Source organism: Salvelinus fontinalis, chromosome 21 (assembly GCF_029448725.1).
Source record: "Salvelinus fontinalis isolate EN_2023a chromosome 21, ASM2944872v1, whole genome shotgun sequence".
NCBI classification, from domain to species: domain Eukaryota; kingdom Metazoa; phylum Chordata; class Actinopteri; order Salmoniformes; family Salmonidae; genus Salvelinus; species Salvelinus fontinalis.
The window spans coordinates 4,861,301-4,877,336 of NC_074685.1; the positions used below are offsets into that span (position 1 = coordinate 4,861,301).

Sequence of the window (16,036 nt, forward strand, 5' to 3'; positions counted from 1 at the left end):
GAAATGGGCTAGCTGATCCGGACATGGGCTAGTTGATCTGGACATGGGCTAGCTGATCTGACATGGGCTAGCTGATCTGGACATGGGCTAGCTGATCTGACATGGGCTAGTTGATCTGACATGGGCTAGTTGATCTGGACATGGGCTAGCTGATCTGACATGGGCTAGTTGATCTGACATGGGCTAGTTGATCTGACATGGGCTAGCTGATCTGACATGGGCTAGCTGATCTGGACATGGGCTAGTTGATCTGGACGGGCTAGCTGATCTGACATGGGCTAACTGATCTGACATGGGCTAGTTGATCTGGACGGGCTAGCTGATCTGGACATGGGGTAGCTGATCTGGACATGGGCTAGCTGATCTGGACATGGGCTAGCTGATCTGGACATGGGCTAGTTGATCTGACATGGGCTAGTTGATCTGACATGGGCTAGCTGAACTGGACATGGGCTAGCTGATCTGGACATGGGCTAGTTGATCTGGACATGGGCTAGTTGATCTGGACATGGGCTAGTTGATCTGGACATGGGCTAGCTGATCTGGAGAAACAATGTTTCTCTGATGGGATGACAAACACCATAAACAATGTTTCTCTGATGGGATGACAAACACCATATAGGACATGCTGGAGAGAACAGTAAGATGCTGATAACATGGAACATGGGGAGGACAGGAGGAGTCATGGTAACAGATCAAGCTGTTCCTGGACAGGAGGAGTCATGGTAACAGATCAAGCTGTTCCTGGACAGGAGGAGTCATGGTAACAGATCAAGCTGTTCCTGGACAGGAGGAGTCATGGTAACAGATCAAGCTGTTCCTGGACAGGAGGAGTCATGGTAACAGATCAAGCTGTTCCTGGACAGGAGGAGTCATGGTAACAGATCAAGCTGTTCCTGGACAGGAGGAGTCATGGTAACAGATCAAGCTGTTCCTGGACAGGAGGAGTCATGGTAACAGATCAAGCTGTTCCTGGACAGGAGGAGTCGTGGTAACAGATCAAGCTGTTCCTGGACAGGAGGAGTCGTGGTAACAGATCAAGCTGTTCCTGGACAGGAGGAGTCGTGGTAACAGATCAAGCTGTTCCTGGACAGGAGGAGTCGTGGTAACAGATCAAGCTGTTCCTGGACAGGAGGAGTCGTGGTAACAGATCAAGCTGTTCCTGGACAGGAGGAGTCGTGGTAACAGATCAAGCTGTTCCTGGACAGGAGGAGTTGTGGTAACAGATCAAGCTGTTCCTGGACAGGAGGAGTCGTGGTAACAGATCAAGCTGTTCCTGGACAGGAGGAGTCGTGGTAACAGATCAAGCTGTTCCTGGACAGGAGGAGTCATGGTAACAGATCAAGCTGTTCCTGGACAGGAGGAGTGTTGGTAACAGATCAAGCTGTTCCTGGACAGGAGGAGTCATGGTAACAGATCAAGCTGTTCCTGGAAGACGCCACGGTTGCGTCCCAAATAGCATTTCCTATATAGTGCACTACTTTTGACCAGGGCAGATAGGGCTGAGAAGCAGCCTGTGCGCTCTCTCTCTGTCTCTGCCCACCACTTAACCACCTCCACCTCACAGCTCCATCCTTGATATATTGTCGGGCTACTGCCCTCTGTGGGGAATTCATGTATCTGAAGACAACAAGGCAGGGTGGACTGGCCATCCGGGCAAATGCCAGATGGGCTGGTCCATTTTTAGCCCAGTGGACATGTCTAACTTTTTAATCTGGCTGGTAATGGAGACCTCAAGGAAAAAAATAGGCCGATTTTGGTGGCCTCAAAGGAGACAATTATCTGTTGTGTTTGAAACACCAGGGCCGATTTCTGGTCCCGGTCTGCCCCTGCAACAAGGGGTGACTGCTGGTCAATTCAATTTGGTGGCTCATGTAGGACGAACAAAGAAGAGACAAACGCACACACAACCCTATTGAGATAAAGCCAGAGATCATCACTCATAGAACCCTGGAGGGACAGAGGAGTAAACATACTCTACTGATGATGATGATGTTGAAGATGATGGTGATGTGGTAATGAGACGAGTGCCTCCTGTTCGTGGTCATCAATTATGATGAATAATCAATAAATAATACATTTTGATAAATGGCATCTTCCATTCGAAGAGGATGTCTTTGTCCTCAGCTGGGAGTATCCCTGTGAAGCATAGCCAGTGCAAAATGGGTAGCTACAGTACACACAGTGCTATATATGATGCCTTAGCAGCAGGGAGTGAGAGTGGTGATGATGGTAATGATGAGGATGAGGATGATGATGGTAATGATGATGATGAGGATGATGATGGTAATGATGAGGATGAGGATGATGTTAATGAAGATGATGGTGATGATGATGATGTTGAAGATGATGGTAATGATGATGATGTTGAAGATGATGGTAATGAAAATGATGGTAATGATGAGGATGATGTTAATGATGATGATGAAGATGATGGTGATGATGAGGGTAATGATGATGATGAAGGAAATGGTGATGTGGTAATGAGGGTGATGAGGATGAGGATTATGTTGATGGCAGTGGTAGTGATGATGATAGTGATGATGATGGCGGCGGTGGTGGTGGTGGTGGTGGTGGTGGTGGTGGTGGTGGTGGTGGTGGTGGTGGTGGTGGTGGTGGTGGTGGTGGTGGTGGTGGTGGTGGTGGTGGTGGTGTTGCTGGTGGTGGTGGTGGTGGTGGTGGTGGTGGTGGTGGTGGTGGTGGTGGTGGTGGTGGTGGTGGGTGGTGGTGGTGGTGGTGGTGGTGGTGGTGGTGGTGGTGGTGGTGGTGGTGGTGGTGGTGGTGGTGGTGGTGGTGGTGGTGGTGGTGGTGGTGGTGGTGGTGATGATGATGATAGTGATAATGATCTCATCGGTGTTTTGGTGTTCTTTCTCCAGTTAAAGGGCGGACTCCACAAGTCCCCATGGCTACAGCAAAAGGAATCATGCCTAAACCAGCCCTCACAGCTATGGTGAGTCCCTCAATATCTATCTGTCTATCTGTCTGTCTGTCTGTCTGTCTGTCTGTCTGTCTGTCTGTCTGTCTGTCTGTCTGTCTGTATTCTATTCTAGAGACTCTATTTGCATAAATGTGTTAACATTGCCAAAGGAAGTGAAGTAGATAATATACAAAAGTGAAATAAACAATAAAAATGAACAGTAAACATTACAGTCACAGAAGTTCTAAAAGAATGGAGACATGACAAACGTTATATTATGTATATATACAGTGTTGTAACGATGTGCAAATGGTTAATGTACAAAATGGAAAATAAATAAACATTATTTTTATTGTTATTTTTTTATTTAATCTTTATTTAACCTGGTAGGCTAGTTGAGAACAAGTTCTCAGTTACAACTGCGACCTGGCCAAGATTAAGCAAAGCAGTGTGACACAAACAACACAGAGTTACACATGGGATTAACAAAACATACAGCCAATAATACAATAGAAAAATCTGTATACAGTGTGTGCAAATGTAGTAAGGAGGTAAGGCAATAAATAGGCCATAATGGCGAAGTAATTACAATTTAGCAATTAACACTGGTGTGATAGATGTGCAGATGATGATGTGAAAGTAGAAATACTGGTGTGCCTAAGGGCAAAAAAGTAAATAAATAATAATATGGGGATGAGGTAGTTGGGTGGCCTATTTACAGATGGGCTGTGTACAGCTGCAGCGATGGGTAAGCTGCTCTGACAGCTGATGCTTAAAGTTAGTAAGGGAGATATACGTTTCCAACTTCAGGGATTTTTGCAATTCGTTCAAGTCATTGGCAGCAGAGAAGTGGAAGGAAAGGCGGCCAAAGGAAGTGTTGGCTTTGGGGATGACCAGCGAAATATACCTATTGGAGCGTGTGCTACGGGTGGGTGTTGCTATGGTGTCCAGTGAGCTGAGATAAGGCAGAGCTTTACCGAGCAAAGACTTATAGATGACCTGGAGCCAGTGGGTTTGGCGACGAATATGAAGCGAGGGCCAGCCAAAGAGAGCATACAGGTCGCAGTGGTGGGTAGTATATGGGGCATTGGTGACAAAACGGATGGCACTGTGATAGACTGCATCCAATTTGCTGAGTAGAGTGTTGGGGGCTATTTTGTAAACGACATCGCCGAAGTCAAGGATTGGTAGGATAGTCAGTTTTACGAGGGTATGTTTGGCAGCGTGAGTGAAGGAGGCTTTGTTTGCAAAATAGCTAGCCGATTCTAGATTAAATTTTGTATTGGAGATGTTTAATATGAGCCTGGAAGGAGAGTTTACAGTCTAGCCAGACACCTCATCATCATCATCACCATCACCGTTTATCAAAGTCGGGTTTGTTTTCAAATTCTTTGTGGATCTGTGTAATCTGAGGGAAATATGTGTCTATAATATGGCCATGCATTTGTCAGGAGGTTAGAAAGTGCAGCTCAGTTTCCACCTCATTTTGTGGGCAGTGTGCACATAGCCTGTCTTCTCTTGAGAGCCAGGTCTGCCTACAGCGGCCTTTCTCAATAGCAAGGCTATGCTCACTGAGTCTGTACATAGTCAAAGCTTTCCTTAAGTTTGGGTCAGTCACAGTGGTCAGGTATTCTGCCACTGTGTACTCTCTCTTTAGGGCCAAAAAGCATTCTAGTTTGCTCCGTTTTTTAATTTTTTTGATTTTACTATCTTTTTGTTTTCTCATGATTTGGTTGGGTTTAATTGTGTGGCTGTCCTGGGGCTCTGTGGGGTCTGTTTGTGTTTATGAACAGAGCTCCAGGACCAGCTTGCTTAGGGGACTCTTCTCCAGGTTTGTCTCTCTGTAGGTGATGGATTTGTTATGGAAGGTTTGGGAATCGCTTCCTTTTAGGTGGTTGTAGAATTTAACGGATCTTTTCTGGATTTTTATAATTAGCGGCTATCGGTCTAATTCTGCTCTGCATGCATTATTTGGGGTTTTACGTTGTATACTGAGGATATTTTTGCAGAATTCTGCATGCAGATTCTCAATTTGGTGTTTGTCCCATTTTGTGAATTCTTGGTTGGTGAGCGGACCCCAGACCTCACAACCATAAAGGGCAATGGGCTCTATGACTGATTCAAGTATTTTTAGCCAGATCCTAATTGGTATGTTGAAATGTATGTTCCTTTTGATGGCATAGAATGCCCTTCTTGCCTTGTCTCTCAGATCGTTCACAGCTCTGTGGATCTACCTGTGGTGCTGATGTTTAGGCCAAGGTATGTATAGTTTTTTGTGTGCTCTAGGGCAACGGTGTCTAGATGGAATTTGTGGTCCTGGCGACTGGACATTTTTTGGAACACCATTATTTTGGTTTTACTGAGATTTACTGTTAGGGCCCAGGTCTGGCGGATCTGTGCAGAAGATCTAGGTGCTGCTGTATGCCCTCCTTGGTTGGTGACAGAAGCACCAGATCATCAGCAAACAGTAGACATTTGACTTCAGATTCTAGTCGGGTGAGGCTGGGTGCTGCAGACTGTTCTAGTGCCCTTGCTAATTCGTTGATATGTATGCTGAAGAGGGTGGGGCTTAAGCTGCATCCCTGTTTCACCCCACGGCCCTGTGGGAAAAAATGTGTGTTTTTGCCAATTTTAACCGCACACTTGTTTGTGTACATAGATTTTATAATGTCGTATGTTTTACCCCCAACACCACTTTCCATCAATTTGTATAGCAGACCCTCATGCCAAATTGAGTTGAAGGCTTTTTTTAAATCAACAAAGCATGAGAAGACTTTGCCTTTGTTTTGGTTTGTTTATCAATTAGGGTGAGCAGGGTGAATACGTAGTCTGTCGTACGATATATTTGTAAAAGCCAATCTGACATTTGCTCAGTGCATTGTTTTCACTGAGGAAATGTACGAGTCTGCTGTTAATGATAATGCAGAGGATTTTCCCAAGGTTGCTGTTGGTCAAATTTGTCTCCACTTTTGTGAATTGGGGTGATCAGTCCTTGGTTCCAAATATTGGTTAAATAGAGTTAAAGACGATGTTAAAGAGTTTTAAGTATAGCCAATTGGAATTTGTGGTCTGTCCCTCCCCCTCAGCCCCCCCCCCCATTCTCCATTTCCACCCACTCCTCCTCTTCATGGAGACATATTTGGGATTCCTTCCTTTTACCTAAACCGTTTCCTCTCATCATCAGACCAGTTGGCCAGGCTTTTACCCAAACCGTTTCCTCTCATCATCAGACCAGTTGGCCAGGCTTTTACCTAAACCGTTTCCTCTCATCATCAGACCAGTTGGCCAGGCTTTTACCTAAACCGTTTCCTCTCATCATCAGACCAGTTGGCCAGGCTTTTACCTAAACCGTTTCCTCTCATCATCAGACCAGTTGGCCAGGCTTTTACCTAAACCGTTTCCTCTCATCATCAGACCAGTTGGCCAGGCTTTTACCTAAACCGTTTCCTCTCGTCATCAGACCAGTTGGCCAGGCTTTTACCTAAACCGTTTCCTCTCGTCATCAGACCAGTTGGCCAGGCTTTTACCTAAACCGTTTCCTCTCGTCATCAGACCAGTTGGCCAGGCTTTTACCTAAACCGTTTCCTCTCGTCATCAGACCAGTTGGCCAGGCTTTTACCTAAACCGTTTCCTCTCGTCATCAGACCAGTTGGCCAGGCTTTTACCTAAACCGTTTCCTCTCGTCATCAGACCAGTTGGCCAGGCTTTTACCTAAACCGTTTCCTCTCGTCATCAGACCAGTTGGCCAGGCTTTTACCTAAACCGTTTCCTCTCATCATCAGACCAGTTGGCCAGGCTTTTACCTAAACTGTTTCCTCTCGTCATCAGACCAGTTGGCCAGGCTTTTACCTAAACCGTTTCCTCTCATCATCAGACCAGTTGGCCAGGCTTTTACCTAAACCGTTTCCTCTCGTCATCAGACCAGTTGGCCAGGCTTTTACCTAAACCGTTTCCTCTCATCATCAGACCAGTTGGCCAGGCTTTTACCTAAACCGTTTCCTCTCATCATCAGACCAGTTGGCCAGGCTTTTACCTAAACCGTTTCCTCTCATCATCAGACCAGTTGGCCAGGCTTTTACCTAAACCGTTTCCTCTCGTCATCAGACCAGTTGGCCAGGCTTTTACCTAAACCGTTTCTAGTTTTGCACAGTCTCTGTACTCTGTTGTGTGTACCACTGTTTTTGTTATTGTTCCTGAAAAAACAGCCTTCATTTTAAACATCCCACCACAGTACCATTGACCTCGTAGTTCCACTCCGGTCCTATTGGGAGGAGGAACAAAAGCAGGATGGTTGTCAGATTGTTGCACAGCTGAATAGAGCCGACAGGGCCGTAACTCGAGTTGACAATGTGTGGCTACTGTGATCAGTCCCTGATTGCCCTAGAATGGGAGAGAAACCTCCACCACCACATTAGGCTTGCATTATTCAACGGGCGTGCTTAGAGAGAGAGAGAGGCAGAATAGAGAGAGAGAGGCTTGCTTTGGTAATGTTAACATATGTTTCCCATGCCAATAAAGCCCCTTGAATTGAATTGAATTGAGAGAGAGAGAGAAAGAGGCAGAACAGAGAGGAAGAGAGAGGGGGAGGTAGAGCAGAGTAAATCAGAGCGAGAGAGCGAACGAGAGAGAGAGATAGATAGAGAGGGATGGGGGAGAGGAAGAGAGAGAGAGGGAGCTTCATCTGTTCCACTGCATCTCACCGGTGACAGCAGACTGGGGTCATCAGTAGCCTCCTACAGCTCAACAGAAGTGTACCTCGCGGGTGTTTTCTACCGTAGCATTACCTTTATCCTAGGCATCTAAAAGCACGGCGCGGGACTTTTGGAATCCAGACTTAGAAAGCTTGATGCCGCATGCAGTGAGCAGGTAAAATAATTTAACACATTACCCTGGTCATTTTTTCAAAGAGTTCTATTTGTGGTAAAGAAAGAGAGAAGTCCTAAGAGGTCATTGGAGCTAGCTGACTGCAGAGAGAGAGACAGAAGTCCTAAAGAGGTCAATGGAGCTAGCTGACTGCAGAGAGAGAGACAGAAGTCCTAAAGAGGTCAGTGGAGCTAGCTGACTGCAGAGAGAGAGACAGAAGTCCTAAAGAGGTCAGTGGAGCTAGCTGACTGCAGAGAGACAGACAGAAGTCCTAAAGAGGTCAGTGGAGCTAGCTGACTGCAGAGAGAGAGACAGAAGTCCTAAAGAGGTCAGTGGAGCTAGCTGACTGCAGAGAGACAGACAGAAGTCCTAAAGAGGTCAGTGGAGCTAGTTGACTGCAGAGAGAGAGACAGAAGTCCTAAAGAGGTCAGTGGAGCTAACTGACTGCAGAGAGAGAGACTGAAGTCCTAAAGAGGTCAGTGGAGCTAGCTGGTGGACTGCAGAGAGAGAGACAGAAGTCCTAAAGAGGTCAGTGGAGCTAGCTGATGGACTGCAGAGAGAGACAGAAGTCCTAAAGAGGTCAGTGGAGCTTGCTGACAGATTGCAGAGAGAGAGACAGAAGTCCTAAAGAGGTCAGTGGAGCTAGCTGACGGACTGCAGAGAGAGAGATGTCCTAAAGAGGTCAGTGGAGCTAGCTGATGGACTGCAGAGAGAGAGACAGAAGTCCTAAAGAGGTCAGTGGAGCTAGCTGACGGACTGCAGAGAGAGACAGAAGTCCTAAAGAGGTCAGTGGAGCTAGCTGACGGACTGCAGAGAGAGAGACAGAAGTCCTAAAGAGGTCAGTGGAGCTAGCTGACGGACTGCAGAGAGAGAGAGAGAAGTCCTAAAGAGGTCAGTGGAGCTAGCTGACGGACTGCAGAGAGAGAGACAGAAGTCCTAAAGAGGTCAGTGGAGCTAGCTGACTGCAGAGAGAGAGAGAAGTCCTAAAGAGGTCAGTGGAGCTAGCTGACTGCAGAGAGAGAGACAGAAGTCCTAAAGAGGTCAGTGGAGCTAGCTGACTGCAGAGAGAGAGACAGAAGTCCTAAAGAGGTCAGTGGAGCTAACTGACTACAGAGAGACAGACAGAAGTCCTAAAGAGGTCAGTGGAGCTAACTGACTGCAGAGAGACAGACAGAAGTCCTAAAGAGGTCAGTGGAGCTAGCTGACTGCAGAGAGAGAGACAGAAGTCCTAAAGAGGTCAGTGGAGCTAACTGACTGCAGAGAGACAGACAGAAGTCCTAAAGAGGTCAATGGAGCTAGCTGACTGCAGAGGTTCCTTTCTCTCTCTACTTCTCTCTGTCTCTCTCTCCTGCAGCAGTGTTGTGCGTTTTTCCCTTGGGTACAGGGAAGGGTAATGCGTTTTTTTCTTGGGTACAGGGAAGGGTAATGCATTTTTCCCTTGGGTACAGGGAAGGGTAATGCATTTTTCCCTTGGGTACAGGGAAGGGTAATGCGTTTTTTTCTTGGGTACAGGGAAGGGTAATGCGGTTTTTTTCTTGGGTACAGGGAAGGGTAATGCGGTTTTTTCTTGGGTACAGGGAAGGGTAATGCGTTTTTTCTTGGGCACAGGGAAGGGTAATGCGTTTTCCCTTGGGTACAGGGAAGGGTAATGCGTTTTTTCTTGGGTACAGGGAAGGGTAATGCATTTTTCCCTTGGGTACAGGGAAGGGTAATGCGTTTTTTTGGGGGGGGGTACAGGGAAGGGTATGCGGTTTTTTTCTTGGGTACAGGGAAGGGTAATGCGTTTTTTCTTGGGTACAGGGAAGGGTAATGCGTTTTTCCCCTTGGGTACAGGGAAGGGTAATGCGTTTTTTTCTTGGGTACAGGGAAGGGTAATGTGTTTTTTTACTTGTGTACATTCCTAGTTTACATTCTAGTGGCAGGTTTTATGACTTCTTTTATCCTAGCCACATGTTTTAGAAAAGTATCCCGAACACCCTCCCCCTCCAGAAAAAAAACAGGCTAAAGAGTTTTGCATATTCCACACATCTAAACAGAAGCAATAGTGGTTTGGTAATTTGTTATAGGCTGTTTTTAAGGACACGTAAATGTGTCTCAATATCCCCATTTTATTGATGCCGCTGGCTGTGGCAGGTCGGATCTGAATACATACGGATGTCCGGTAAATTTCTCAAATTTCCAGTAAATTAACATCTTCACGGTCACATTGTCTGGAGACAGATTTTCCTAAAGGAAACTGAAATGGCATATAAATGGCCAGTGTCACTTTGATTATGCTGCACGTCATGGTTCACCAGCAGCCCCAACCATCTAGTCTAGTGTCTGATTATGCTGCACATCATGGTTCACCAGCAGCCACAAACATCTAAAGATTAAGCTACAAGCCAAACAAGCTTGTAAGAATTGTAAGGATCGGACAATTTTTCCCCTATTTTCGCCTAAAATAACATACCCAAATCTAACTGCCTGTAGCTCAGGACCTGAAGCAAGGATATGTATTTTCTTGGTACCATTCGAATCGAAACACTGTGAATGGAATGTAGGAGAATATAACACATTAGATCTGGTAAAAGATAATACAAAGACAAAAATACGTTTTTTTGTATTATTTTGTACCATCATCTTTGAAATGCAAGAGAAAGGACATCATGTATTACTCCAGCCCAGGTGCAATTAAGATTTTGGCCACTAGATGGCAGCAATGTATGTGCACCGTTTTAGACTCATCCAATGAACCATTGCGTTTCTGTTCAAAATCAAGACTGCTCAAACGTGCCTAATTTGTTTATTAATAACTTTTCATGTTTAAAACTGTGCACTCTCCTCAAACAATAGCATGGTATTCTTTCACTGTAATAGCTACTGTAAATTGGAAATTGCAGTTAGATTAACAAGAATTTAAGCTTTCTGCCAATATCAGATATGTCTATGTCCTGGGAAATGTTCTTGTTTTTTATTTTTATTTCACCTTTATTTAACCAGGTAGGCTAGTTGAGAACAAGTTCTCATTTGCAACTGCGACCTGGCCAAGATAAAGCATGTTACTTACAACCTCATGCTAATCCCATTAGCCTACGTTAGCTCAACCGTCCTGCGAGGGGGACACCGATCCTGAAGAAGTTTTAAACTCCCCCCCTCATCTGGAGGTGGACTATTTTATAGTCCGTATCTATTTAACTGTATATATATTTTATATTTGAGATTCTTCAAAGTACCTTTGCCTTGATGACAGCTTTGCACACTTTTGGAATTCTCTCAACCATGTAAAAGAAAATAGGGATGGAAATAACTCCACAACTTCATTGTGCAATCCCGGTCATTTAAAAAAAAATTGTTTATGTATATATTTGTTTAACAATCAATCACAGATTGTCAAGCCAAGTCTTCAATACTGGGTAAGCCTACAAAGTAGGGAGGGGGGGGTTTAAATGTTTTTATTGAACCTTTATTTAACTAGGAAAGTCAGTTAAAGAACAAATTCTTATTTATAATGGCGGCAAAAACTCCCTAGGAAGGCCAAAACCTAGGAAGAAACCTAGAGAGGAACCAGGCTATGAGGGGTGGCCAGTTCTCTTCTGACTGTGCCGGGTGGAGATTATAACAAAACATGGCCAAGATGTTCAAATGTTCATAAATGACCAGCATGTTCAAATAATAATAATCACAGTAGTTGTCGATGGTGCAACAAGTCAGCACCTCAGGAGTAAATGTCAGTTGGCTTTTCATAGCCGATCATTAAGAGTATCTCTACCGCTCCTGCGGTCTCTAGAGAGTTGAAAACAGCAGGTCTGGGACAGGTAGCATGTCCGGTGAACAGGTCAGGGTTCCATGAAACTGGAGCAGCAGCACGGCCAGGTGGACTGGGGACAGCAAGGAGTCATCATGCCAGGTAGTCCTGAGGCATGGTCCTACGGCTCAGGTCCTCCGAGAGAGAGAAAGAAAGAGAGAAAGAGAGAATTAGAGAGAGCATACTTAAATTCACACAGGACACCGGATAAGACAGGAGAAGTACTCCAGATATAACAAACTGACCCTAGCCCCCCGGCACATAAACTACTGCAGCATAAATACTGGAGGCTGAGACAGGAGGGGTCAGGAGAAACTGTGGCCCCATCCGACAATACCCCCGGACAGGGCCAAACAGGAAGGATATAACCCAACCCACTTTGCCAAAGCACAGCCCCCACACCACTAGAGGGATATCTTCAACCACCAACTTACCATCCTGAGACAAGGCCGAGTATAGCCCACAAAAGACATATTATTAATGTTAGCTCTCTGTATACATCCAAGGGCCAGCCGTGCTGCCCTGTTCTCTACCAATTGAATATTTTCTTAAGTCCCTCTTTGTATTCCAGGTGCAACAAAACTAGAGCCTGAAGGACCTGCCTTGTTGATAGTGCTGTTAAGAAGGTAGAGCAGCGCTTTATTATAGACAGACTCCTCCCCATCTTAGCTACTTTTGTATCAATATGTTTTGACCATGACAGTTTAAAATCCAGGGTTACTCCAAGCAGTTTAGTAATATAATCATGCTTAAAGTCTGTTGTCATATTGTTTTCTGTAAAATAGCATTGTATCTGGTCAAACACCATTTTTTCCAGAAGTTTACCAAGGGTTGGTAACAGGATGATTGGTCGGCTATTTGAGCCAGTAAAGGGGGCTTTACTATTCTTGGGTAGCGGAATGACTGTAGCTTCCCTCCAGGCCTGAGGGAACACACTATCCTGTAGGCTTAGACGGAAGAGATGTCAAATAGGAGTGGCATTATCATCCGCTATCATCCACTATCATCATCCTCTATCATCATCCTCTATCATCATCCTCTATCATCATCCGCTATCATCATCCGCTATCATCATCCACTATCATCATCCTCCATCATCCTCCGCTATCATCATCCACTATCATCATCCTCTATCATCATCCACTATCATCATCCACTATCATCATCCACTATCATCATCCTCTATCATCATCCTCTATCATCATCCTTTATCATCATCCACTATCATCATCCTCTATCATCATCCTCTATCATCATCCACTATCATCATCCACTATCATCATCCTCTATCATCATCCTCTATCATCATCCACTATCATCATCCACTATCATCATCCTCTATCATCCTCCTCTATCATCCTCCTCTATCATCCTCCTCTATCATCATCCTCTATCATCATCCGCTATCATCCTCCGCTATCATCCTCCGCTATCATCCTCCGCTATCATCCTCCGCTATCATCCTCCACTATCATCATCCTCTATCATCATCCTCTATCATCATCCACTATCATCATCCACTATCATCATCCTCTATCATCATCCTCTATCATCATCCTCTATCATCATCCTCTATCATCATCCACTATCATCATCCTCTATCATCATCCTCTATCATCCTCTATCATCATCCACTATCATCATCCACTATCATCATCCACTATCATCATCCACTATCATCATCCACTATCATCATCCACTATCATCATCCTCTATCATCATCCTCTATCATCATCCACTATCATCATCCTCTATCATCATCCTCTATCATCATCCTCTATCATCATCCTCTATCATCATCCTCTATCATCATCCTCTATCATCATCCTCTATCATCATCCACTATCATCATCCTCTATCATCATCCTCTATCATCATCCTCTATCATCATCCTCTATCATCCTCCTCTATCATCCTCCTCTATCATCATCCTCTATCATCATCCTCTATCATCATCCACTATCATCCTCCTCTATCATCATCCTCTATCATCATCCTCTATCATCATCCACTATCATCATCCACTATCATCATCCACTATCATCATCCTCTATCATCATCCTCTATCATCATCCACTATCATCATCCACTATCATCATCCTCTATCATCCTCTATCATCATCCTCTATCATCATCCTCTATCATCATCCACTATCATCATCCTCTATCATCATCCTCTATCATCATCCTCTATCATCATCCTCTATCATCATCCTCTATCATCATCCTCTATCATCATCCACTATCATCATCCTCTATCATCATCCTCTATCATCATCCTCTATCATCATCCACTATCATCATCCTCTATCATCATCCTCTATCATCATCCTCTATCATCATCCACTATCATCATCCTCTATCATCCTCTATCATCATCCACTATCATCATCCACTATCATCATCCTCTATCATCATCCTCTATCATCATCCACTATCATCATCCTCTATCATCATCCTCTATCATCATCCACTATCATCATCCTCTATCATCATCCTCTATCATCCTCCTCTATCATCCTCTATCATCATCCACTATCATCCTCTATCATCATCCTCTATCATCATCCACTATCATCATCCACTATCATCATCCTCTATCATCATCCTCTATCATCGTCCGCTATCATCATCCGCTATCATCCTCCGCTATCATCATCCTCTATCATCCTCCGCTATCATCCTCCTCTATCATCATCCACTATCATCATCCTCTATCATCATCCTCTATCATCATCCTCTATCATCATCCTCTATCATCATCCTCTATCATCATCCACTATCATCATCCACTATCATCATCCTCTATCATCATCCTCTATCATCATCCTCTATCATCATCCACTATCATCATCCTCTATCATCATCCTCTATCATCATCCACTATCATCATCCACTATCATCATCCTCTATCATCATCCTCTATCATCATCCTCTATCATCATCCTCTATCATCATCCACTATCATCATCCTCTATCATCATCCTCTATCATCATCCTCTATCATCATCCACTATCATCATCCACTATCATCATCCTCCACTATCATCCGTTATCATCCTCCTCTATCATCATCCTCTATCATCATCCTCTATCATCATCCTCTATCATCCACTATCATCATCCTCTATCATCCTCTATCATCATCCACTATCATCATCCTCTATCATCATCCTCTATCATCATCCTCTATCATCCACTATCATCATCCTCTATCATCATCCACTATCATCATCCACTATCATCATCCTCTATCATCATCCTCTATCATCATCCTCTATCATCATCCACTATCATCATCCTCTATCATCATCCTCTATCATCATCCTCTATCATCATCCTCCATCATCATCCACTATCATCATCCACTATCATCATCCTCTATCATCATCCTCCACTATCATCCGTTATCATCCTCCTCTATCATCATCCTCTATCATCATCCTCTATCATCATCCACTATCATCATCCTCTATCATCCTCTATCATCATCCTCTATCATCCTCCTCTATCATCATCCTCTATCATCATCCACTATCATCATCCTCTATCATCATCCTCTATCATCATCCTCTATCATCATCCTCTATCATCATCCTCTATCATCATCCTCTATCATCATCCACTATCATCATCCTCTATCATCCTCCGCTATTATCATCCTCTATCATCATCCGCTATCATCATCCTCTATCATCATCCGCTATCATCATCCTCTATCATCATCCTCTATCATCATCCTCTATCATCCTCTATCATCCACTATCATCATCCTCTATCATCCACTATCATCATCCTCTATCATCCTCCGCTATCATCATCCTCTATCATCATCCACTATCATCATCCTCTATCATCATCCTCTATCATCATCCTCTATCATCATCCTCTATCATCATCCACTATCATCATCCTCTATCATCCTCTATCATCATCCACTATCATCATCCGCTATCATCCTCCGCTAACATCCTCCGCTAACATCCTCCGCTATAATCCTCCACTATCATCATCCGCTATCATCCTCCGCTATCATCCTCCGCTAACATCCTCCGCTATCATCATCCACTATCATCCTCCGCTATTATCCTCCGCTATCATCATCCGCTATCATCCTCCGCTATCATCCTCCGCTAACATCCTCCGCTAACATCCTCCGCTAACATCCTCCGCTATAATCCTCCACTATCATCATCCGCTAACATCCTCCGCTATCATCCTCCGCTAACATCCTCCGCTATCATCATCCACTATCATCCTCCGCTAACATCCTCCGCTATCATCATCCACTATCATCCTCCGCTATTATCCTCCGCTATCATCATCCGCTAACATCCTCCGCTATCATCCTCCACTATCATCCTCCGCTATTATCCTCCGCTATCATCATCCGCTAACATCCTCCGCTATCATCATCCGCTAACATCCTCCGCTATTATCCTCCGCTATTATCCTCCGCTATTATCCTC

At 44.5% G+C, this 16,036-nt stretch overlaps 1 protein-coding gene across 1 annotated transcript in view; it reads left to right on the top strand.

The window, feature by feature from the left end:
* Positions 1 to 2,850: 2,850 nt before the first annotated feature.
* Positions 2,851 to 16,036, top strand: part of LOC129818066 (A-kinase anchor protein 2-like) — a 53,858-nt gene continuing 40,672 nt past the window's right edge. Inside the window, exon 1 of the mRNA XM_055873611.1 lies at positions 2,851 to 2,950. Coding sequence (XP_055729586.1) covers positions 2,903 to 2,950 — 48 coding nt within the window. The 5' untranslated portion in view covers positions 2,851 to 2,902. The remainder of the gene's footprint in view (positions 2,951 to 16,036) is intronic.